The sequence below is a fragment of the Anguilla anguilla genome, chromosome 2 (assembly GCF_013347855.1).
Source record: "Anguilla anguilla isolate fAngAng1 chromosome 2, fAngAng1.pri, whole genome shotgun sequence".
Lineage (NCBI taxonomy): Eukaryota > Metazoa > Chordata > Actinopteri > Anguilliformes > Anguillidae > Anguilla > Anguilla anguilla.
Genome location: NC_049202.1, coordinates 19455933 through 19480934, shown reverse-complemented (window position 1 = coordinate 19480934; position 25002 = coordinate 19455933). Strand labels below are relative to the sequence as shown.

The 25002-nt window shown below is 41.1% G+C and overlaps 1 protein-coding gene across 1 annotated transcript; it reads right to left on the bottom strand.

Moving 5' to 3' along the window:
• Positions 1–41: 41 nt before the first annotated feature.
• Positions 42–4985, bottom strand: si:ch73-127m5.2 (uncharacterized protein LOC561202 homolog). Its single transcript, XM_035401076.1, has 4 exons — positions 4760–4985; positions 3025–3713; positions 2719–2848; positions 42–2262 (listed from the first exon to the last, which is right to left on the bottom strand). Exons 2-4 carry the CDS (start codon positions 3509–3511, stop codon positions 1815–1817), a joined length of 1065 nt encoding a protein of 354 aa, XP_035256967.1. The 5' UTR covers positions 3512–3713; positions 4760–4985; the 3' UTR covers positions 42–1814.
• Positions 4986–25002: the final 20017 nt, after the last annotated feature.

Sequence of the window (25002 nt, the reverse complement as noted above, 5' to 3'; positions counted from 1 at the left end):
AATTCAACATTGCAAGAAAAGTATGAGGAAATTAATGCATGTTCAAGTGTTCTGTGCCAAAGCTTTTTTAATTTTTGTAAAAAACAAACAGAAAAAAAAAAACAAATGAAATCCTAGTTCTAAATCATGGTAGCTTTCCAAATCTAAAAGCCAAGTTGGACAAAGGAAAAAAAGCAAAAGAAGATGTTCATAATTCATTATCGATTTCCTTAAAAAAAAAATTAAAAAAACACTATTCAAGAAAGCCGTAACATATGCAAGTAATGCATTCACAGAAGCGAAAAACACCACAAACGGTAACGTCTTGATCACCTGATTAATTAAGATGAATAATAGTCCATAAATACAGGTTGCCACAGTAGTTCAACTTCTAAAAAAAAAAATTATAAACCGGGAGGCAGGATTTTGTTGTTTATAGCATGTTTCTGGGATTCCAGTGGTACCTGAATTATCTTTTCAAACCACCACTCTGTACGGGCTACATAAACAAACATTGACCTCTACAGGTCCAGTGATTTTACACCAATAAACTAAGCACTTCGATCTGAATGTCCCAGGTCACAAAAATAATGAAATGGCAGGAAATGATGGTAACCATAACAAAGTAGAGCACAGGAAAAAATGCACTTGCTCCTAAAATGGAGTTTGTGCATTCACACGGAGGGAGTTAGAGTGGAAGGGTTGATATGCGAATATCTGATATGTGTGAACGGGGGAGTTGGTTGGCCTACACATAACGGAAAAAAGAAACATTTTTAAAATGGTGCACGGCCTCTGGGTACGGGTTGTGTGGGATGGCGGCAGCCCTGCCTTCCAGATGAAGGTCAGCGCCGAGCGCGAGCTCCGTGTCTGTCAGAGATCGGAGCGTCACAGCCGCTGACCGAACGGCGATGAGTCCTGTACGGCAGCCCCGCGACGCCGCCGGGGCCAGGGGTCGGTCGCACAACGAGTTTCCATTTAAAACCTCGGCAAACGTTCATCTGCCGCGCGGCTGCTGCCTCGTCTTCTGGTCTGCTGCGATTGGCCCTCGCCTGCGTTGACGGATCGCCGTACAGCAGTACTACCCCTGGGACAGAAACCTTCGGCCCTCTCACGCGCAGGCGCACACACACGGACACACACACACACGTGTGTACATATGTGCACAACTCAGACCTGCACAATTTCATAATAAATAAATTCAGGCATTCTTTTTTTCCCTGTTCCCAAGGGGGCAGCGATGTAGCTATTGGCTCTGTCCAAAAATGCTTCCAGTGTGGGGGATGTTGTACACAGGGCGGGAGTGGGGCTGTGGTCACAACTGCAGCATTAATGGCGTTACACCTGTGTCCATTACATTAGCACCATTACACCGGGGTGTCACACTTGTGGTTACACCTCTAGTCCATTACATTTGTCCTGTTACACGTATGTTGCCCATCTGTTACAGTAATGGTGTTTCGACAGCAGTCTCACAGTATTTATGTCAGATTCTACAAAAAATTATGCCCTAATATCATCTATAAACAAAAAACTTGTCCCCACACCACCAGAAACCTGGGCTACTAGCTAGGCAGCTTGTTGGCTTTTTGAAGTTACTTTTAAAGTAAATTTAGCTATTACGCTAACTAAAAAAAAACACCAAATGACATCCCTTGCCCCTGGTATGCAGTACAGCATAAGACAGTGGCACTCTCAAACAAAATTAATTAAAGCACAAAACAGGCTAGTAAACTAGTAAATCTAAAACAAGATTGATCACCCTCAACTCCCCCCCCAGGTGTATTCTCCCATACGGCGCAGCACCGTCCCCGTACGTCCGCGGCGGCCTCCAATCACAGCCCGCTCGAGATGGTCTCGTAACCGACGGACACGAGGGTGAGGACGCTGCTCTCGATGTCGGCGGGCGCTTCCTGCACCGGCACGGGCACCGGCACCGCGGTCGCCACGGCCACCGGGGCGGCGAGGAGCTGCTGTTTCTTGGCGGCCTTGCCCCGGCCCTCGCCCTTGGCCCGGGGGGTCCGGGGAGTCCTGGGCTTGGCCTTGGGCTCCGCCTCGCCGTCCGGCCGGGCCCGGGCCCTGCGCTTGCGGCCGCGCTTCTCCTGCTGCGGCTCCTCGGGCTCGGGGTTCCCCGACAGCACCCGGATCTGCTTGTCTATCACCCGCTCGATCATGTCGAAGGCCACGTCCAGCATGGCCGTCCCGAAGCCGTGGGTGACGCTGTCGAACGTCCGGCTGTTCTCCGGGTCGTGGAAGCACCTCCGCATGTCTTCCAGGTGGTTTCTGGACCGGTGCGTCGAAAAACGAAAAGCAGAAACGGAGACGAGCGTGCTCAGCTGGTTTCATCATCAATGACAACGGCATGGCGCAAACTTCTGGGACACTTAAAACACTTGCTATGACAAACGAACCGCAGATTAAGTCCCCACACACTGACAAAGAAACAGGGCCGCCAAGCCATATTCTACAGCCTAACCTGTCAGTACATAACACTTTCAGGGATACAGGTTCAGTGCTGTTAACTGTTGACCCCTTTAGAAATGTACTCTACCATGCAGAGTCCTAATGTCGGCTTGGAGACTATAACAGAACATTGCTGAGATTTCATTTTAAGAAAAACTAAGAAAGAAGAAAAAGAAATTCAATTTAATAAATAAACATGCACACAGTGAAACAAGATATCAAATTCCAGGGAAAAGCTGAAAAAGTAAGGTCAAATTCATTTGCCTTTGGTGTTACCTTGTCTCGATGATCTTTGACCAGTGCTGGACGTGGTTGGTCTCAGGAAGCAGCGTTTTCACCATCGTGTCATAGTTCATGTACTGGGAGGCGAATTCCCTCATGTCCCTGCACAGGGCGGCCGTGTCCCCTGAGGAGTTCAGACAGAACGTCATTACCCGTCTCGTCAAACATTCACTACACATTCTGTAAGGTGACCAAAAGCGAAGAACCCTTACGACACCAAGGAGGGGGGGAGAAAAAACACAAACAACAGCCAAGACAGCCAAGTAAAAAACAGGGCGGTCGACCCAGGCCGTAGCGTACCTTCCGTCAGTTTGGAGAAGGAGCTGGAGACGGCGGTGTTGGCGCTAGGCGCCAGGCCGATGGACTGCAGGGACTCCAGCAGGGTGCGCTTGCTGGCGGGGCCGCGGCTCACGCGGGTGTAGGCCGCCAGCGAGCGCAGCGACATCTTCTCCGGGGGGTCGAGCCGGCGCTTGACCTCGTCGTACAGGATCTGGTACTTGCGCGCCTTGGTGCTCTTCATGTTGGGGTCCAGGAGGGAGACCACCTCCGCGAACGGAATCGTGTGGACGAAGCCCCCCTCGCCGGGCCCCTGACTCGGCCCGCCCTCGTGGGGGCCCCCGTTGGGCCTGTCGCCCTGGCCGTCGCAGAGCACCTTCTGCTGCAGCCCCCCCACCATCTGCTCCAGGGCCTGCTCCAGGGCCATGCCCTGCCCCTGCACATGCACGTGCTCCATTTTGGCCGCCTCCACGCCGAGCCTCTCGCTCTCCGCGCAGGTATTGGGTTCCATCCTCGTCCCCCTCAAAGGGCTTCCTTTCTTCCCAACTCCTCCCTGGTCACGCCTTCCTTTGTGTTTTCACTTCACCCTTCACTGCTTCTTTTACTTTAAAATTTTTTTTTTTTTTTACATTTGCTGAGGTTCTCCCGTGGGAGTTCTCTCCTTCCCTGTCCCCTCTGCTCTTCCCTTCTCAGTCTCGCTTTTCTTGAATTGCCTGAGAGAAAGGGAGAGAGAGCCAATGAAGCATTTCTTCATGCAACTTACTACCTTTTTTGACAGATAAACATTTTCTGTTACAAACCCAGCTGTGACACCATATAAAATGGCTCAACTGCGTAGTCATCTTACTTATAGGACCAGGAGCTATCTGTACTAAGCAAAGATGAGTGAATGCACGCGCATGCACGCACACATGCACATACGCACAGAACTGTGGGCTTCAGTGTCCATGTGTTATTGTATCACAACTGCAGTGAGTATCACTGGTGTGAACGTAGATGCACTGCCCAGTGTTTTAATGATTTCCCTGCTGCAAATTCCGTGTGGATTTTTTCATTGGTCACTCAATTGTGGATAATTCCATATTTTTACACAGGCAAAATTAATAAACACAATGTATTTTAACACCTGTCATTTTTAAAAATATTAATAATGCATGCATGTGCAGTTCATTTAGCTAACACTAGCTGCTGTTGCTTCCTTGAAATTTTAGTAACATTTACTTTTAAGTGTCTTGATAGCCTACTTGTTTTGAAATTCACTGATTTACACTTCATGTCTATATAGCTGACTGATACCAATAACAATAGCTAATGAGAAGGAGGAGTTCAAGGATAGTTTGCGACTTGCACTCTGCAAGCTGGAAGACGCGCTGGCCTCAGCAGGCAAGTTAGTCATGCACGTGACGTGTGTGACTGTTGTACTCAGTAGCTAAATACAAGAAATCTTGTGCGTACTAAACCAACTTGTTGTTCCTTTCTCAAAAGAAGAAGTTATTAGCAGACTGGTCTTATTACCCGGTCTTTTCGGGGGGTTTTTTTTGTTCTTGTACTGATCCGAGAACAGCACACGCGGAATGACCACAATCTTCATTTTAATGGCGTTTTGGCAGGAAGCATCGTGATATGCTAGCCGACTTTTGCGCTGCGATCTATGGTGGATAATTAATATTAGGCAGTGACCAAGCAATCCTCGCTATGTAATTCTACAAACACCAAACCGAATTGAAGTCAGCTACTGGCTGAAGGTTTTCTTACTTACCACTCCACCGTTCACTTTTTCGTCATTTTTCGCTGATCCTAGAACAGTACGTGGAAAAACAGGCACGGCTTTCCTTCTTCTTCAGTGGTGTTTGGGATGCTTCAAACGACCATAGAAGTACCTCGCCTGTATCAGAAGCTAGGGTTTCTGTTGGTTCACGAGACGTCAATCATCGACTATATAAATTTTTATTGGACGTTTGTGATGTCTCTCAACAGTGGCTTCTGGTATTTTATTTCCGGTAGAGGACGCGGTATGGATGTTCGTGCTAAATCGCGAACGTAGCTGGGACAGTTAGACATTGTGCATTTTATATTATGAACACAGAACAACAGGGTTATAGGCTTTTATTGTGCATGGGTGTGCACGCGCATAATGTGAATGTAATTTTAATGATGTTATTACTAACCAGGAGTCTGGTTCTGCTTTCAGTTATTTTCCACAATGAATACCTACTTAATTTTTTTTTTAATTGATCATGCTCGGATGGGTTCCTTTCAACAATTAGCCTAATGCAACATTGATTGCCTTTTGGTATCCTGGCTCAAAATCCTCTGGAACAAGTGCATATGAACTTCAGGAGTATGTACGTTTATCTTAACATAAATTCAACATCGTTCACTTTCAAATAGCCTACTTTGGAAAATAGTACCAATTCTGTCACCTTTTCCCACATCAAAATGAGCATGACACAGTCAAGCTAGACTCTGCAACCCATTGGGGCCTGTCTGCTCATGTGTTCCCTAGTTTTCAATTTTTTGAAAACATTGCACCACTTATTCCAATACAATAGTACTAGTATCTTGACCCACTAACAGCCATTTGAACGTACTAAAAAAATATTGTATTTTAATATGAAATGAGTTACAGACATGTATGTGAGTGGCTGGGTGTGCGCAGCAACAGATGGGTGCACTTGTAATTGAAAATATAGACTAGAAGAAAAAGATCACAAAGGGGTATTTTGGAAGAAATGTAATTATATGAGACCTACTTACCTTATGTCACTTACTGTATTGTGTAGATTCGCTCATTTAGAATGCTTCAGTTTGTTTAGAATGCTTTCGCATTAGTTCCAGAGGAGTTACACTGTATAATATCATTGCATGATTTTTTTTGCTTGTTTTTGTTCCAGTTTCTCTCTTGTTTTTCTACTCTTCTTAATATGTTAATTATACATATGAATGATCAACATGATAGACCTATTTAAAAATGTATTATACCAAGGGTGTCCGAGTGGCATGTCAAATTTGCGATCTCTGTATAATAAAAATATATTTGAATTTTAAGCACTTTTTTCAATAAATATTTTCTTTGGGCATTCTTTGTTTGTTTGTTTTGTTTGTTTGTTTTTTTACATGTAAGTGGTGTATTGTTTAAATGTTATTTAAGTGTAATTAAAATGGAAATATTATATGCTGCATTTGTAGTACATGTTCTAATAATGTGAATTTAAAAATATTTAGAAGATTTAGTTACTAGCAATGGGAGAATTAGGTTTTGTGAACCATTTAATGGATCATCACCAATGCAGTGAGTGATTTTTTGTTGATACCTAGCCATCCATTTTTATTGGCATAAAGCCATCCATCAGCACACACTATCTCGAGAGCAGGTCTGGATTCAAATGTTATGCTTTCTTCCCTTCCTTTGGGGAATCCCCATAATTCCTGGATGAAATATGGCAGCCACACCATGCGGCATTTGGTTCCAATTTATGAAAGGAGAGGGAGAAATTATGTTCTGGTAAATGGTAAATGGACTGCATTTATATAGGCCTAGCGCTTTTATCCAAAGCGCTTTACAATTGATGCCTCTCATTCACCAGAGCAGTTAGGGGTTAGGTGTCTTGCTCAGGGACACTTGGACACGCCCAGAGTGGGGATCGAACCGGCAACCCTCCAACTGCCAGACAACCGCTCTGTCAATCCTTTGTTTTTTCTCCCTCCTGCCATGGGTATAAAATGCAAGCTTCCAGCAAGAAAGAAATCCAACTGTGCAATGCTCCACATGAAGAAGAGAGAATAGGGCTGTTCAATTCAATTTCAGTTTGTTTGTCATCTGTCCTCCCTTACAGAGCAACTGTTAAGTTCACTTGTTGTACGTTGCAAATTTATCACAAAATGGCTCACTCGAGGGAAGAGAACAAGGGAAGGGAATGTGTTAAAGTGGATCCAAATGCAACCCAGGTTTTTAGATAGTTTTCCTGCAATCTGACTGGTGCCAGCAAAAATGTACTTGCACCAGCCATAATGACCAGCATTGGTAGCTGGTTAGCCACCTTCTGTTTCTCCTACCACTGATTGTACTTCCTGTTATGTCTCAGTTGCAGTTCTCATCTCTACACTATTAGCTGCAGTAGATCATAACTATGGATATTTCAGAAAATGTTTTAGAACTGTTATTCATTACAGCCATGCTATTCATTCTATGTATATATATATATATATATATATATAAATAAATAAAAATAAATAAATATATATATATTATTATATTATATTATTATTATATTATATTATTATATATATATATATTTTTTTTTTTTTTTTTTTTTTTTTTTTATTTATTTTTTTTTTTTTCCACTCTCCAACAATGTGGTTGGAGCTTTATAATTTTGACATAGCTGACCATTAAGAAAAAATTTAGGTTAGAACCTGAAAAATCAGGCTATACTAGATCCACATCGTTATCAGAAACACCTCAGTGGAATGATTCCACTCACAACTGTTGCTCTTTCACTGAACATTATCCTGCCTCCAAGCATGCTTAGCATGGCCTACTTACCTAGTTTGTGGACTCCACCTTTTCCCATCACACTCTACATTTGACTTACCACTGTCAGCCAGCAGATAGCAGTGTAAGAATGTACATTGTTAAAAACGATGCAAGAAAGCAGCCATTCTGCATTACGGGAACGCCTAAACTGCTTTGCATTGTCAGTACTGTATGATTATAATTGGAGAAGTTTGCTTCTCTATTGAAATCATAGATTTATAATTATAGATTTATAATCATATTTATATTGTGATTATAAACACATTGATATTAGGGGTTACAACAATTCCATGACATTAATAAAAACTAAGCAGGATTTCTTGGACATTGCACTACTCTCTGATACCAGTGCCATTGTGAAGTGCACTAAATACAATTGAATCAGTTGAAAGGTTTATTGGTTTAACACTAATACCGGAAAACTATAGTAGTACACAGGGTAGATATGTGAAAATATGCCTATTCTCCAGTCTCTACTTTTATGGGGGGTTTAATTCCTTACATCTTTGGCATTCCAGATCTTACCAGAGATCACTGGACTGAGAGGAATCCAGTATATGAAAAGGCTACATTAAGCTCCTTACACTAAAACCAGGCATACCTCAGACTGCCATGGTTTGTAGACCCTAGTTCCATAATACCATTTTACAATGAAACTATTACCAAGAGAATGCCCCCCCCAGATTTTTCAGTTAGTAGTGGCCTCTGCTGCAGAGGCATTAGTCCACTAGTTCAGGTCTGGGCAATATCAATATTCAACTTTGAGTAATAGGACGCGATCAGTCCTGTCCCATCATGAGTAGGGTGGAATTAAGTTAGCCAGGATTCCTTGGGATGCTATTCAGTGATGTCCCCCTGGATGTCCCTGTACGGTAATGGTGGGATTTGTGTGCGCACGTTCTTGCTGCGGTGAATGCCATGTGTGCTCTCGTTGCTGAGGATGTTACACAGTACAGTGCTTAGCGGAGCTGCTTCACTTGTGTGTAACAGTGCAGTCACGCCACATCGGCGTGGGCTGGGCTCAGAGCTATCCTGTGTCAGTCTTACTCAGGCACAAAACTGCTGGGTCAGCAGCCCCTGGAAAAGGAAATCTTCTTTTTTGGTTTTGTTATAAAAGTGCAAATAAATGATCAATCAGCACTCTGGCAGGCAATACATTTGTCTTCTCATGGTGGGATTGCAGAATAAAATGGTTGCTAGTACAATATTAGCATACACGCTGGTGATGGTTATTCATTCATTTATTTATATAATCATATATCAGGTGTCAATACCTTGCACTATATGTTGCTTATCTTGGTCAGTAGCAAAGCCTATGAGGCTTTTTTGTCCACAATAATTGTGCTCTATGAAAAAAGGAAAAAACTCACAAGGAAGCACAAATATGTGAACAAGCCACAGATTACCAAGGGGATAGAGAACGCATGTAAAAAGAAAAATTTATTATATATTAGATTTTTAAAACATAGAACAAAATAAGCAGAAAACAAATATAAGATATATGAAAATAAATTAATAAGTATTATGAGATCTAATAAGAAAGAGCATTATCACAAACCATTGGAGCAGTATAGGAGTAACACTCAAGGAACATGGAGAATGCTTAACAGCATAATTAAAAGGGTACTGGGAAAGCAGACAATCCAAATTACTTTGTAAAAGATAACAATACAATTATAAATATAACATATAAATAAAACAAAAGAAAGTGCCAATTAATTTTTTGTAAATGTTGGATACAATCTTTATTAGAGGTGTTGATGAAAAGGAAATACTTGACATTTGTTAAAAACATTTAAGAATAAAAAGTCCACTGATTGGACTGAAATTGATATGTCATTAGTAAAAGATATTATAGAATGTATAGTGAAACCATTGACACATATTTGCAATCAATCCTCCCGAACAATTCTCCAATTATAGACCAATTTCTCTGCTTTCCCAGTTCTCAAAAATTTTAGAAAAACTATTTGTGCAAAGACTAGATAATTTCATAGAAAAACACAATTTATTGAGTGACCATCAGTATGGCTTTAGAGCTAATAGGTCCACCTCAATGGCAGTGATGGAACTGGTAGAAGAGGTATCTACTGCAATGGACAACAAGGAGTATACTGTGGGGATGTTCATAGACTTTAAAGTATTCAATACCATTGATCATGGCTTATTAATGAAGAGATATGGTATTAGAGGATAGCATACTCATGGCTAAGAAGTTACCTTTATGGTAGATCAATATGTACAAATAAATAACATCAAATCTGATTTGTTGAAGGTTACATGTGGGGTTCCGCAAGGTTCAGTCCTAGGCCCTAAACTGTTTATATTGTATATAAATGATATTTGTGAAGTGTCTAAATTGTTAAAATTTGTTTTATTTGCTGATGACACTAATTTATATTGCTCTGGGAAAAGTTTGGAAGGGCTTCTGAATACAGTGGAAAGGGAATTTAAAGCCTTAAAGGAATGTTTTTTTTATTAACAAGTTATCATTGAATTTAAGTAAAACAAAGTTTATAATATTTGGTATAATATTTGGTAAATCAATAATCAAGTAAAAAATAATGATAAATGATGTTGAAATAGAAATAGCGTATGAAAATACATTTCTGGGTGTGCTAATTGATCATAAATTATGTTGGAAACCACACATAAATAATTTAAAAACAAAAATGTCTAAAACCATTGTAATATTATATAAAACTAAAGATATCTTGAATCAGAAATCACGATATATACTGTATTGTTCTCTTATAGTTCCATACATTACCTACTGTTTGGAGGTATGGGGAAACACATACAAAACAAACACTAATCCAATTTTCAGCTACAGAAGAGAGCTATAAGAATTGTAAATCGAACAGATTATTACAAACCAACGCATTATTTATTAACTTACATGCTTTAAAATTTTGTGATCTAGTTGATCTTAAACCTGCACAGATAATGTACAAAGCACAAAATAATTTGAGAGAGCTAGTATGAATTTAGGGGAAAATGTATGTTTAAAAAAACAAGGGTAAGGACAAATATAAAGAATAGATGTATATCTGTCAAAGGGGTTAACTTGTGGAATAGTTGTGACAAGGAATTAAGAATGTGTAGTTCACTTTGCAAATTAAAAAAAAAATGTTTAAAAATAATGTGGTAAACAAATATAAAACTGAGTTATGATCATTACTGTGTATGAAGCGTTTGGAACTTTTTTTTTTTGCTTCTGTTTTGTTTTTTTTTTGTATAGTCTAAACCTAATAGTGAAAGGGGTGCCTATTAGAATATGTTATGTAAAAAGGGTAGGTATAAAAAGCTTAGCCTACACCTTTTCGGTCAATATTTTTTTTTTTGTTTTCCTTTTAATTTAATGCCTTATTGTTATTTATTTATTTCTATGTGCATTCTTTTTGTTAATAAGGACCGAAATAAATTACTACTACTACTACTAGTAGTAGTAGTAGCAATGACAATAAAGTTGAATTGAATTTGTATTTGAATGGCTCATGAAATCAGAGGAAGTTAACCTCTACTGTGCATTGACAACTGATTGCTTGCTGTCCTCTGACTGTTTTTATATGTTTTTTTGTCATTTAGAAGTTTGTCTGTTTATTCATATATGAATGACCCACCCTTTGTCCCTACCTACATATCATCATTAACCTTTGTAGACATTGTTGCCATGCACAAGAAATTGTTCAGGTACTAAACAAAAAAGGCTTCCATCCATTTAAAGCCACTGATCTATAATTTGTCCCTTATTATCAAAATTATAAAATTTTGTTGTAACCAAGTTGTGTGTTGTTATTACCAGTAGTCTATCTGAAATACGCAAAGTGTACACACAGGAGCAGTTAAGGGAAACTAGGCACAGCTGCAGACAGTCATTAAAATAAAACCTATATTTTTCAATGAAACTGAAAATTCAAAAACAGATTTCAGGTAGATAGTGGTTTAAAGGTTTCTAAAAATGTGGTGTTAACCTCTTCCCGTGGAAGCTACACTTTGACAGGGATCGGCAGAGGCAGAACCTGACAGGTCCCCTGCAGATAACCTCTGTCCAATGCTGTGGGCTCATGCCCGGGATCTGGGCCTGGGGCCTGTCCCCACCCACAAACCGACATGTGCCATACATGGCCATGTTTCCTCCCTCAGGGTGGGCACACGTCACAAAATTGCTACTGCCCGGGATGAGCCCAGACAAACATCTCAAGCCTTCACCCCCTTGTGTGTGTGTGTGTGTGTGTGTGCGTGTGTTGTTTTGCACATTTAATATGATAATGGCTTGCATCCTCCGAAAATAATTTGTTCCATGTATACCCTTTGGAGCACTGCGCATATCTCACCGCAATCCAATTACAGTCCGAGATGCGCAGCCCATAGACTCCAAGGGAGGGAGCGCGGCTCGCCGAAATGTGCCCGCGATGAACGGTCTGTGTTCCTCAATCAGGGGAGCGCGAGAGAGAGAGAGAGAGAGAGCGAGAGAGAGAGAGAGAGAGAGAGAGAGCGAGAGATAACCGCGGCGGCGGCGGCGCTCTCCCCCTCCTCGGCGCTATTCCGAACGCCGGCGTGAAATCAATCACGGCGCGCCCCGTCTGCGGCGTGTTCGTTAGCGCTGCTCGGCCGGCTTCGGCGTGCTACGCGACACGTCCGCTTTCGGGGTTCCGTCCGCAGGGACGGCGGCGAGACCCCGCAAGGTCGGCTCTCATTTGCACAATTTGATTTGCTGAAGAACTGCTCTCCGGACAGGACGGCAGACAGCCGGGGCCTTTATGATTATCCAGCAGAAACGTTGCGCCAATCTGAACCAAAACAAATGTACCTGGTGTTTTGATTTCCGAACTTTCTGTATTTTTCTCAATCATGGAATTTTTGACCGTCTTAAACCAGGCTCACAGAATACTTAGTAATGGATGCTCTTAGTTTATGCATACTTAGTTTGACTTTACTCAGAATAGCTTGATATGCAGCATAAATTGTCGGGGTGGGAGGTATCCTTTAAAGGAAACATTTTTCAATCTCCTGTATATTTTGTTTTAAGAAAAATAGTTGCCAATCTCTTCTGAAAGGACTGTAAGAAATGCAGGCAGCAGGGGTCAAAAACTTTTAGCATCTCCTAGTCTAAAATCACAATCTTTGTTAAAATAAATATAAATAAAAAACTGTGTGTTACAAATCAGGAGTTTTGCAAGCATCCAAGTGATATATTGTGTCGCCAGTGTGGATGTTCCTGCTGTGCACCCACACAGCATCGCTGTGGGCCACGGTGTGCCTTGGGGCTGCTGATCGGCGGGCTTGGGGTATGTGCGTGGGATCAACAAAGCAATAAAGCGACAACAACGGCAACTCAGCAGCAGAAAAACTGGGGCCTCCATTGCTGGGGAGCCGGTCTTCTCCAGGGAGAAGCGAGGGTAATGAGCAACGATGTGCTCCCCCGCCTCCCGACTCCTCTCCCAAAATCCCTGCCCGCACCCTGACTCACTCCAACCGCTCTTTTCCTCTCTCTGCGCTGATAACTCCTTTATTCCACTTAGCTATCGCTTCCTCTGCATCTATTGGCGCTTCCTCCCCCGTTCCCCATCTCGTATTCCTCCCCCCTGCAACCGAGCTAATCAAGCTTCTTGTGAAGGGAGGCGTCGCTACAGGGGCTGGAAGCGCGAGTTTACAAGACGACGCGCGGCGTTCTTCCTCGCTGTGATTGCCCGCCTCATCACCATCGCCTCCCGCTTCAAACATTATCTCGGAGAGGCATCTGCAGGGAGGGGGGAGAGGGAGATAAGAGGGGACTTCGCTGTTCTTATTAGTGTCTACGAACCCCAGGGAGAAACGTGCAGAAGTAGTACAGTCTCTTCATGTATCGCTTTGCACTGTTTCTCCATCTGCCATTGTGTACCCACCCATTCCTGTCTTCTCTGTCTCATTATCTCTATTTCATTGTCTCCCTCTTTCTTTCTTTCTTTCTTTCTTTCTCTCTGTTAGTTAGTTAGAATCTTTATTTTCCCCATGGGGCAATTTGTTCTGCAGCATATAGTGACAACTCAATAACAATAAAAATACCCATAACAACAGATAAACATAAAAAACATTAAGAACACATTAAGACAGAGAGGGGGAGAGCGAGAGAGTGTGTGTATGTGTCTGTGTGTTTGTGTGCTTTTGTGAGCACTGTGTGTGTGTGTGTGTGTGTGTGTGTGTGCATGTGTGAGTGCGTGTATGTGCGTATGTGTGTGCGTGTATGTGTGTGCGTGCGTGTATGCATGTGCGCATGTATCAGTCTATATCATGAAGAGTTTGATTACAGAGTCTGTATGAAAAAACAATGAACAATAATCCTCAATAACTTTAATAGCTTTCATGATCTCTCCTGCGTCCTTCCTGTGTTTGTTTGCAGAGGAGGCGTCAGGCACAACTAACTGCCATCTCACACACCGCGGACAGCAGAGACCACTGCTCTCCCGTAGCGCTGCATGCAGTTCAGTCTCATCCGCTTTGACCTCTCTGCAGCATCCTGCACGGCTGAACACCTCCACACGCATCCTACTCTTTTTCCCAGACTGCTTTGGGCTTCTGCACCTTAGCCCCTCAAACGGTTTGCTTCCTTCCTCCGCAGTCGCTCCTTCTAGTGTGGTGGTTTTTTACTTTTGTTTATAATACTATTTTCTGTCTTGTTCGATTAACTTTAAACTTTTTGATTACAGCTGGGCCTTCTGTGCTTTTTTGGTGACACCGTACTTTTGTATTTCTGAAATGAACACTGATGTTCTGCATTGCTGTGTAGTCGCGGACATGCTGCCGAATGCAATGGAGGAGAATCAACACTCTGTGCCTTACTAAGGGCCAACGCAGCAGTTATTCCAGTCTGTGGATAAAATGAAAAACGGCCAAAAGTTTTTCCAAAAGACAGTTCAAAGAATGCTTTCTGGGTCCGAAAAAGTTGAAGGATGAACTTCAGCCTCGGACACCCACTGAAAGTTAAGAGCCAGCTTGCTGTGAGCGAACATGACACAGTGAAAAGCCTGTTACTGAATTCTGGAGCTGAGTTTGAGGCACCACATGAAATTCAGTTACATGATTTGATACCACCTTGGAGCTGAGGAATATGTTTTTGAGCCCCCCATCAATCGATGATGCTGTGCTATAAAGTTCTCCTCCACCGTGTGTAGTGATGGTTAACCTACACGACATGTTTCCAGCCTTTGCCTGGGGCGATCGTGTCTGCAGTCCTGAGGGTGTAACATATTCGACTATGTCCCATGGAGGGTAGGGTCCCATCACCTCCAGTCAGGATACTCCCTTCCTTACCTCATCACACAATAGCGTGACTCCTCTGCTCCATTGGCTGGCTATAGTCTCTGACACTAGCTGTGCATGAGATGGTACTGGTCTGATGCACCATGCTGGTGCACTATGGGCAAAAATAAGCAGTTTTGGAGTTTCCATTATAAATAGGAGAATATAAAAAACACTTAGGTTCAGGGGAAAATAAGAAAAGCTTGGAAACCTGTGTAGTGATTTTTTAAGGAAAAATATTTTGTACTGCTGACTACAGGCTCAGCAGCCAGTCCAGAATCATACCATAATTTATGCAGCCCTGTAAATTTATAAAATGATTTTCATAATCCCAGTATACACACAAAGTCAGCAGCTGTTTCTATCAAGCTGCTCAACTGTCCCTTTCCAGCATACACTGTTTTCTGTGGCAGCTTCATGCAGGCAACGACCAGACCCTGTGCTCTTGCCCCAGCCAAAGTTTATCTTCATCTACCTCATAATTTGAGCTTGTATGTTTGTGCCTTTTTCATTATTTGTTCATTATTCCAAGCCTCTCTATTGACTTTTTTTTTTACAGGAAAAAGCTGTAATTTATATGAAATTATATCAGTTTGCACTGTTGGAAGGTAATTCCTTATCGGCTACTGGCAGTTTCATTATTGCTTGTGAACCATGATGCAGAAAAATAGCAAGTCTATTGAAAGTGTAACTATCTGGTCACTGGTACTAACAAGAACATTCATCCTTCCTTTTAGATACTTATCACTCTACATTGTCTGAACACATGTTCACCCTGTGCATGTTGTTCCAACTGATAGGTCTGCATTTCAAAAAGAATTGTTGCAAAAAGTATACAATTACTTTTAAATTAATGAAAATAAATCTAAAAATAATGATACCTGCAGGTAATGAGCTATTTTAATTAAACACATTCTTTTATTGTGCTATAATTTCTCAGAAAAGGTGGTTTGTTTAGTAACATTTTTTTTTTTAGTAACATTTTTTTTAGTAACATAAGTTTTTTTAAAAGATATGTGTTACTATTATTTACACTCTTCAAAAGTCTTACAAAATACAACAGGTATAAATGTGCTTTAACATGCTCCTTCATCCCAGTCTTAGTGAGCTGTATTGTGTACTCCCATAGCTCCTTGCTTTCTTGGTACATTTTCAGGTAATGCCCAAAACGTATCATCCACAACCATCATCCACAAAGGGTTGTTCAACTTCACAAGTAAGGAAACAAAAAAAAACTGAAGATTCTACTTTCCACTCTTAAGCCAATAATTAAGAAGGTTAAAACCACTGGAAAAGTGGCTAACCTGGCGGGTAAGTGCATCTTGCCCCCACACACAGGGTAGCAAATGATTTGGGAGGCAAAGCTAAATACAAGGGCCACAGCTGGCGATCTATGGAGGCAGGTTGCGTCATGGGGACAGAAAGTCTCTGAATCTCCCATCTCAATGCCAACAGGCTTTTTGGAAGGGTTGCCAGAAAAGAAAAATCATCTATTCAGGGCAGGCAACAAAAATAAGTGTCTGGAGTTCACTAATGGCATGGGGAACTGGGTGTTATTGTCAAACAAGATCAAAGCTTTTTTTTTTTTTTTTTGGCCGCCCACCAAAGATCTCCCACCGAAGAATGTCATACCAAAGGCAAAATTTGGCTGATTGTTGTTGCTATGGCATGCTTTTGCGTCTAACTTGTCCTTGGCCTAATGGAACTCCAGCGAGTACTAAGACATTGAAATTATAGAAGATGACTCAGTAAGGTTATTCTTATGAAGGGAGGGTACTGAAACCTATGAAACCTATCATTTTGGTTGATTCCATTCCATCATTGAAGTGTAATATATTTATCAGAGAATTAAAATATAGCTCAGCACTTCTAATGTTTATTTTATAGTCTTCTTAAGGCTGTGAATAGTAAATAATTTTAGAGGACACTGTATGAGGATGTACACATATATGATCATAATAATAATATCCATATTGTAACAATAATTTTTAAAAATATCTATATTATAACAAAAGATTTTTGGTTCATTTAGCTGTGTCTTTATTTTACAGGCATGGATATTGATATAGATATGGATACGGATGGGTAACATTTATGTACTATATCTATGTAGATTTACATGCATAAATCTATTCAAGGAGTACAGGTTGGTGTCACACTGGTATTTCTCTGTGAACTATTTCCATGTTATTGTTCCAGAGCAACCCAGGCAACATAGCCCCTCCACGACAGCGTGTGGGCCTAGCTTGGCCTGCGCTGCCTGGAAATGAACCAGCAGCATAGCTGTTTCATCAGGAGTTAATAGGCAAGAAATCTAATGCCACACATGGAAGGCCCGTAAAGCTGTTCGGAAGCGGAATGAGATCAAAAGGAAGAGGGCTGCAATGTCTTACCCATCTCACAGAGGTTATCAGCGATAAGCCTGACATCAATTTCGCGCCTCAGATTTCTTCCATTTGAGACGAGGGAACCAGTTATCTGTTTATCCGCAAAACGACCGTTTCTACCTCACAGCCAGTCAAGTGTCCATCTGGCAGTTTGTTGCCAGCCCACCACTGTTACTGAGACAATTGCCTCCCTTCTCCTAAAAAAAAAACCTGAAAGGAAAGGTCTCACTCTTGGAGCGGAGGGTTGAAATCTTTGACTTGACTTGCTGTTATTTAGAATTTTTATGAATATCTTGATTTTTCTTTTTTTTAAATATTGATTGGATATTATGAAGTAATAGTTGTATTCTTCATGCCCATTAAGGGACAAGTGTTGGAAATTATCTTTGGCTATAAACCTGAGTGGGACATAATGGAAAGGTCAATGTTATATGTACTTGTCCCTTATAATTAATTCATAAATAAATTAATTAATTAATAAAACAAAACTGTGTATTGTGCACCCATGTAATTCCTGGCGGTCCCTGAGAACTGAACGACAACATTTAAATTAATCAATACTACCGTTGCCATGGCTACTTCTAGTAATTCTGTCGCTGTCACAAGAGATGTGAAGAGAAAGCACAAATCCGATGGGGGTGTCGTTTATGGCGTATAATGACTCGTTGGGGGTGGGGGTTATACGGTGCGGAATCAAAGCAGTATGTTCCTCTGTTTGGCTGAGGCGTTTCCATGCCAACCATCTGCTGGTGGATAGGCCGGCAGCTCCATGGTTGGGGGTACCGTTGGCGTGATGCTGTGCCATTGCCTCAGGGGTACAGGCAGACACCTCCAGAATAAGTCTTCATGGATAGGCTGAGCTTGTCATTCAGGCAGCCAGGACTCAACAATGTCATACACATGGGCATTGGAAGTAGGAGGAGGGGGGAGGGGGGTTTGGGGAAGTTGGGAGATTATCCAAATGACTCACCCCCTCTGTGAAGGCCCCCCTCTTTCTTTCCTCCCATCTCTTGGAACCAGAACCCCGCTACGCGCAGCTAGGAGCCGAATGTGTTACTTTTTGACGGAGCCTTATCTGTTTCCATGAAAATGGCGCTGTTGGCAGTGTGGTTGGATTAGGAATTTGTAAAAAAAAGAAAAGAAAAAAAAATAAATAAATATATATATATATATATATATATATGTATATATATATATATATATATATGATGCTTCCTAATATTGTAGCTTGTTCTTCTCCCTAGCTTGGCATAAGTTAGGTCAGAATAATGTTCACTGCGTGAGCTGAACTGTGTTCTTGGCCATAAATAGCTGTACGAAATTAGTATTGTACCTTATTGAACCTGCGTTTTGTAGTTTTCCAATGACCATGATATGTACTTTTGCACGTTGCTTTGGATAAAAGCGTCTACTTAATAAATGTAATGTAATGCTTCCCACACCCCAAACGTCTCCACACTACTACATGGCTTGATTCTGTTCTATCCCATAAAGAGGAGAAATCTAATAGTGCTTGTGTACCACAGGCCACAGACACTCATTTACTTTGATAATTACATTTAGGTGTTAACACATATGAAAATCTTATATCAAAGGAAGTATGTGGGTGTGTATGTCTGTGTCCATGGTCTCCATGTTTGAAAAAGAGAGAAAGAGAGAGAGAGAGAGAGAGAGAGAGAAAGAAAGAGTTCATTTGGCCCAAATGAAGAAAAGGAATGCATTTTGATTCTTGTATTGAGTTGTGCAGCGTAAATAACTTCACACACATCGATAATCGATATCCTCCTTTCCATCTTGCTAGTAATTAACCATTAATCAATACCTTCTCCCACTGTGCAACTTCTACCACCAAAACAGTGACCAATTTTCATTCCAAATCCCTCCCCTGGGGTGACAACAACACTCTCTGATTACTTTGACATTCTACTGTTCAGAATTAAAAGTGTAAAAAACCATTCTCTAGAACAGTAAACAAGTCCAAACCCCATTTTCTATCTCTGAGGGGATTTTTTTTTCAGCATTTCATTGTGATTTTTACTGTGCACTAAACTTCAAATACTTGGATGTCCACAGTCTGATACACAGGAAACCAAAACTTTGCAACAACTTTAAGCTTTTTATTTCACAAGACCATAAGATAAGAAAAGTGCTGATGAGAACAGGTCATTGAGCCTATTTAGGCTTTTAATTTTGCCCACTGCCTTCACAGTATCCGACACTGTGTCAAGCCTAATGTTGAAGACCCAAAGGGTCTCTGCTTCCGTTCTTTGTTTTGCAAAGACCTAGAATATGGTGTGGAGAAGGAAGGAGATATATGATCAGTCATTCCAAATTAGGAAGAAATAATAAATCTGCATTAAAAATGTGTTTAAAACACAAAAAGCAAGGGCAGGCTTATCTTGGAACAGCAGTGGTACCAGGAGAGATGTGTGGCAGATGTTCTTGTCCGAGGTGCACTCAGAGGGGCGTGGTCTTAGCTGGTCCGCATGCTTCAGAGGGGCGGAGCCCATTTCCATTGGTGGGAATCCCTGGATTTCACTGTTTCAGCTATACTTTTCAACGAGAAAAAAGGACTTGGTCCACAATTTGTAATCAAGGGAAAAAGCCAAGTCCATAACTGTGTAATCACATTTACATAGATAATCTCTGCAGGATGATGTTGATCAGGCTATTATTACTACTACAGCCGATGCTGCTGCTACTACTGCTACTACTATTACTACTATTTCAAAAGGTTCTGGATTAGACCTTATGACCCAGGTTGGGACATGGTTAATCCAAATAGGTGTCAGCTAAATGCAGTAATAATAATAATAATAATAATTATTATTATTATTATTATTATTAGCATAAGAAAAAGGAAAAAGCAATATAGCCATTTTAGTGGATCTGCTTTCTTTATTTGCTATTCAGGTGCTGCACCATTTTGTTTCTATTCCACCACCACCAATGAGTAGCACCCAAACAGCAACCATTTTGCACCATAATCCTCATTGCACCTCTGCAGTGGAGATGGTGGAGTGGGCGGCATTTCTATTGTGAGTTAAACTGTGTATAACTAAATGGCCACATCGGGAAGCTGGGCTGGACACCAGGGAGCCCTCCGCCCATTGAAAGCTACGACAAGTTTCATTACCACTGCGAGTCGAAACCTCGCTATAATGTCTCAGGAGCCGAAAGACAGGAACCGTTACAGACTGAATAGCAGAGCTCCATTTCCTCTCCACAGCCCATCTGTGCCCCTCTGTACTTCCCTTCCGTTCATTTCCTAAACCCTTATCTGCATTTGTTGTTTCTTCAGTTTGCTGGTTCTCATTCTCCCTCTGGCTATGCTGCTCTGCCACACGCCCGCATACTGTGGTGACTCAGAGGCTGCATTAGCATTTCCTCCATGCTGCATGAAAGGGGAGATCAAATATTTGGAAGTGTGATAATTAAACAGCTTAACTATGAACATTAATACTGTAGAAAGAAATGCTGAATTGAAGGTGCCTCATTTACTATACGTTCTGCATGCCTTTAGAAAAACCGCATGCTATTTGAAACAAATGCTGGTCCTCCTCTCAGAAGATAGGTGTTCCAACTGTTTTAAGGGCTTTGCTTGCGAATTAATTAAATAGTTCTCTATTTGTCCACAGAGAGCAGAGGATTCGAAAGGTAAGTGGAAAAGTGTTTTCACTGCAATTAATTCATAGCAGCCCATAGTAGCAGCCAGGTTGCCAGTTTATAAGAAGCTTTTGTTATAAGCTGGCTAACAGTTTTTTTGGTCAAACCATGCAGCTGAAGAAAGTTAAGGAATTTGTCAAGGAATTCACACACATAAAATGACCATCTTTGTCTACTATTTTTAACAAAAGAGGCCAATTACTAGTATTGACACCAAGAAGCAACACACAGACAGTAAAGAAGTTCTCATATCACACAATGCTGGCACGACATCAGTGGATTTATAAAAATGGACCACTACAAATGTCTTTTCTGGTTCTGTTTGCATACTGCATTTACATACTTATGTAGGGTATGTCTTGGGCATAAGTCCTTTAACTTATTGTGACGGTCCGGGTAGGGGGGACCCAAACGCAGAGGGAAAAAAACACAAACTCAAAAGGGAAAATTAACAAAGACTTTACTAACACAAGGTGAACAAACAAGGAACAGACAAGGCCACAATGGGCTAAAACACAAACTCAAAAAATAATCTAATGAAACAGAAAACAACAAGAACTCAAAAACACAGGCGGGGCAGAACACGGGAAGGCAGAGCACAAGGGAACAAGCAGGTACATACAGTTTGCAACATCGGAAACAAACACATAAAAGAAACACCAGAAAATACATACAGGTCAGGAACAAAACACAAACGGGTAACAAACGCAGGCAGGTACAATGGGTCAGGTAACAAACACAAACAGGTCACAAACACAGGCAGGTACAAAGGGTCTAAAACATACGCAAGTTGGGAACAAACACAGGAACAAAGGAAATGCAGAAACTCCAAAAAACACTAGAAAGCCAAGAACAGGAACACATGAACAGAAAACAAGTCGAACTCACAAACACGGGCAGGGCAGAACATGGACAGGGCAGAACACGGAAAGGCAGAGCACAACAATCTGACATAACCACAAGGAACCAGCACCTGAGTCAAGGGAGGGGGAAACTTAAATAGACAGGGGTAACAAGACACAGGTGAACTCAAAAAACAATCAAACCAGAAGGAGGGGATAAGACACAGGTGGGAACAATGATGGGATAACGAGACAAACCAATAATACAATTAACAGGGGGGGAACAGGACACAAAACAGAAGTGCCGCCATCTGGCGGCCCAACAGGGAAAACGCAGACAGGAACACCGGAACATGACACTTATAACATACCACATGCGGCATAGTGTCATTAACAACGTTGTTTGTGCTGTTGTGGTGTGAACTATAGTGCTGCCAATTTGCAACCTAGTCACTGTGGTTTTAGGGAAGAGTCATGACTAGGTCAATAGTTTCTCCAACGATCTATCGTACTATGGTGGTTAAGCGGTGATCTTTGTTCAGGAAAAGCTCCTCTGGTTGGTAAAGTTCTTTACAGCATATGTGCAGATCGCACACACAGTGCAGAAGGTTTTTGCCAAGTGCAGCAGTACGAAGCCAAGTCTGTCTGGTCATGGCTGTGTGGTTCAGAGGTAAAGGTGAACCTCTGCATCCTGAAGGTTATGTCACAAGTGAGGTTGCAGGTAAGAATATCAGTAGGGCCATTATAGCATTGAGCAAAGCAATGAACATGAGCCCAAAAGATGAATGTAAAGGCAATACCAATATAATTCATTTACTGCTAATGCATAGTGATGTTTAAGCAAAAGCAAAAAGCAGAGGACAGACTGGAAGAGAGGAGTATTTCCCAATGATGACAACTGGTCAACATGTGGGCACCTGACGACTTGTGGTAACCTGAAGAATTTTAGCGGATATTCACCATAGCATCCTTAGCAGGATGTAACCCATTGTGTCACACTGCCACACTGCTACAGACTGCTAGCCATGGTCAGCTAATGGCCCAATATCTTGTACAATAAAATGCCAAAAAGCTAAAATATATTGCCTTTTCATCCTTATTGAGACTGTATTATTATATGCAGCTGTTCACAGAATTATAGCTATAAATGATTTTTAAATGTTTGTATCATTGCATTACATGCTTCGTTAAGGTATAATGATTGCAATTTACTCATAAACACCATTATGCTTATGTCACAACTGTGAAAAACACATATTTAAGCCACTTTTTTTACTCCCTCATTTAAATTGATATTTTCTAGGAATGCTGGTATGCACTCTGAGAAGATCTTTTGGTATGATCATATTGCTATTGATATTGTTATGCTAAAAGCAGTTGACATTTTATCTGGTAATTTCTAATGTTCGAGTTAAGTAGATGGCAGTTTTTTTTTTCCTGCACAAAATGTGTACTGCCTTTCAGAAAAATGTAAGGTCGTTTCCACGGCGCCCTCACTCTCTCCTGCTGGTTGGTTTTCTGGGGTTGCCGCCCACACTTGCAGCTGGCTCCCACAGAAGAAGAAAACGAGCTCTGGCGGTCTTTAGCAACGCAGCACAGAATCTCAGGGTTTTGCAGCGCATAATCCACCTAAACTCGAAGCGAACGTCTCTGATTTTCCTTTCATGAACCCGAGAATACAATGCTGCTACTTGATGACAGCTCTCTTTCCACCCTTATCTGTGCTTTTTTCATTGTTGTTGTCTTCTTCAGTTAAACTGAAATCAATTCAATTTTATTTGTATTGTTTTTTATTGACAGCGTCACACTTTACAGGCCTAAACCCTGAGGTATAAAAAAAACTCCCCAGTAGGAAGATAATCACTCAAACAGTGGTCTTGTTCAAAACTTCCTCCAAGATAATACAGAAACACACATTTTTGGTTTCACACAAACTATTAACTAGCTCTCCCGTTCTTTTCGAACTTATTTTATTGGCTCTTCTCTTAAATGTATAAAATAATTCAGATCCAAGCCCAAACGTATTCTTGTTTTTCCCTGGGAAGTGACCTGCTAATGATCCCCAAGCCTCCCCTGAAGACTGTTGTTCATTTGATTTGCAAGTGCAAGGCTCCATTCTCATGGAGCACTTCACCAAGGTCGATGAGAGATTATTTTTATGCTAGCTCAAAACCTTACTTACTAGCCCAGCAGTAAAATAAGGTATGTATTTTGTCTGCCTCTGTATTGCACCAAAACTTAAGTGAGGAAAAGTTGAGATCAAAAGAAGTTTGACATGCATACCCCGTATAATGCCACCATAGATGAAGCTTGGATTTAAAAGCAGGTGATAAACATTTATTTCTGGTCTTCTTGAATTAACTTCAGTTATAAATTGAAAAATAATAATCACAAATAATATTTAGTAAATGATTTCTTAAATTGATTATGCGTAGCAAGGTAATTTTGAACAAATCCAACATCATATGTAATTTGTAACAGAACTATACTGTTTATATAAGGATTTATATAAGAATCCATGCTGATATTACAATAGCAAAAGCGAGATGTAGGCAGCAAAGTTATAAAATGTTCAAAAGATTATGTACATACATTATGTACAACATACAGTCAGGCGTGAGTTTCCAACCCATTATAAATATCAATCAGTTCCTTGCTTTACCACACAAAGCACACACTGCAAAACCATGTTCGACAATAATGACTAGTAGCTGTCCACACGGGTAAACGTAGGTTCACCCATTAACGGGATATTGCGCCCTTTCACGTCACCAGATGATATAGCCTGAGCTGCCTTCTTGCTGGAGTGCGTTTAATCCAGCGTCGAAGAGATCATAAAGTCGTTACTATGGCAATAAAAGCTGTTCATGGCTTTGCAACTTCAGCAGCCTGGAGTTTCCGCGGAGGTCAGCAGGATGGTTAGTTGCCCGGAACTGGAAGAGGGGAAACTGCATTTAATATTTCCATCTTATTAATAATAATAATAATAACAATAATAATAATAATAATAATAATTATAATAATAATAATAATAATTCTATTTTAAATTATAGGTGGTTCATTATTTTTATAATTGTCATAATAATAATAAATACATCTGGTTGGAGGCAAACATTTTATGACATTAAAATGTTTACTAGCCCATGGACAAGGCGGTATATACGCAAGCAGCTAACTATTTACATATTTTCGACATTCACTTTCCCCAGTAGCCTAGAGCAGTCAATCATCAAGTGAATAACTCCATCCGTGAGAAATAGGACCTGCCTGAAGTCTGAATAGAAAACGT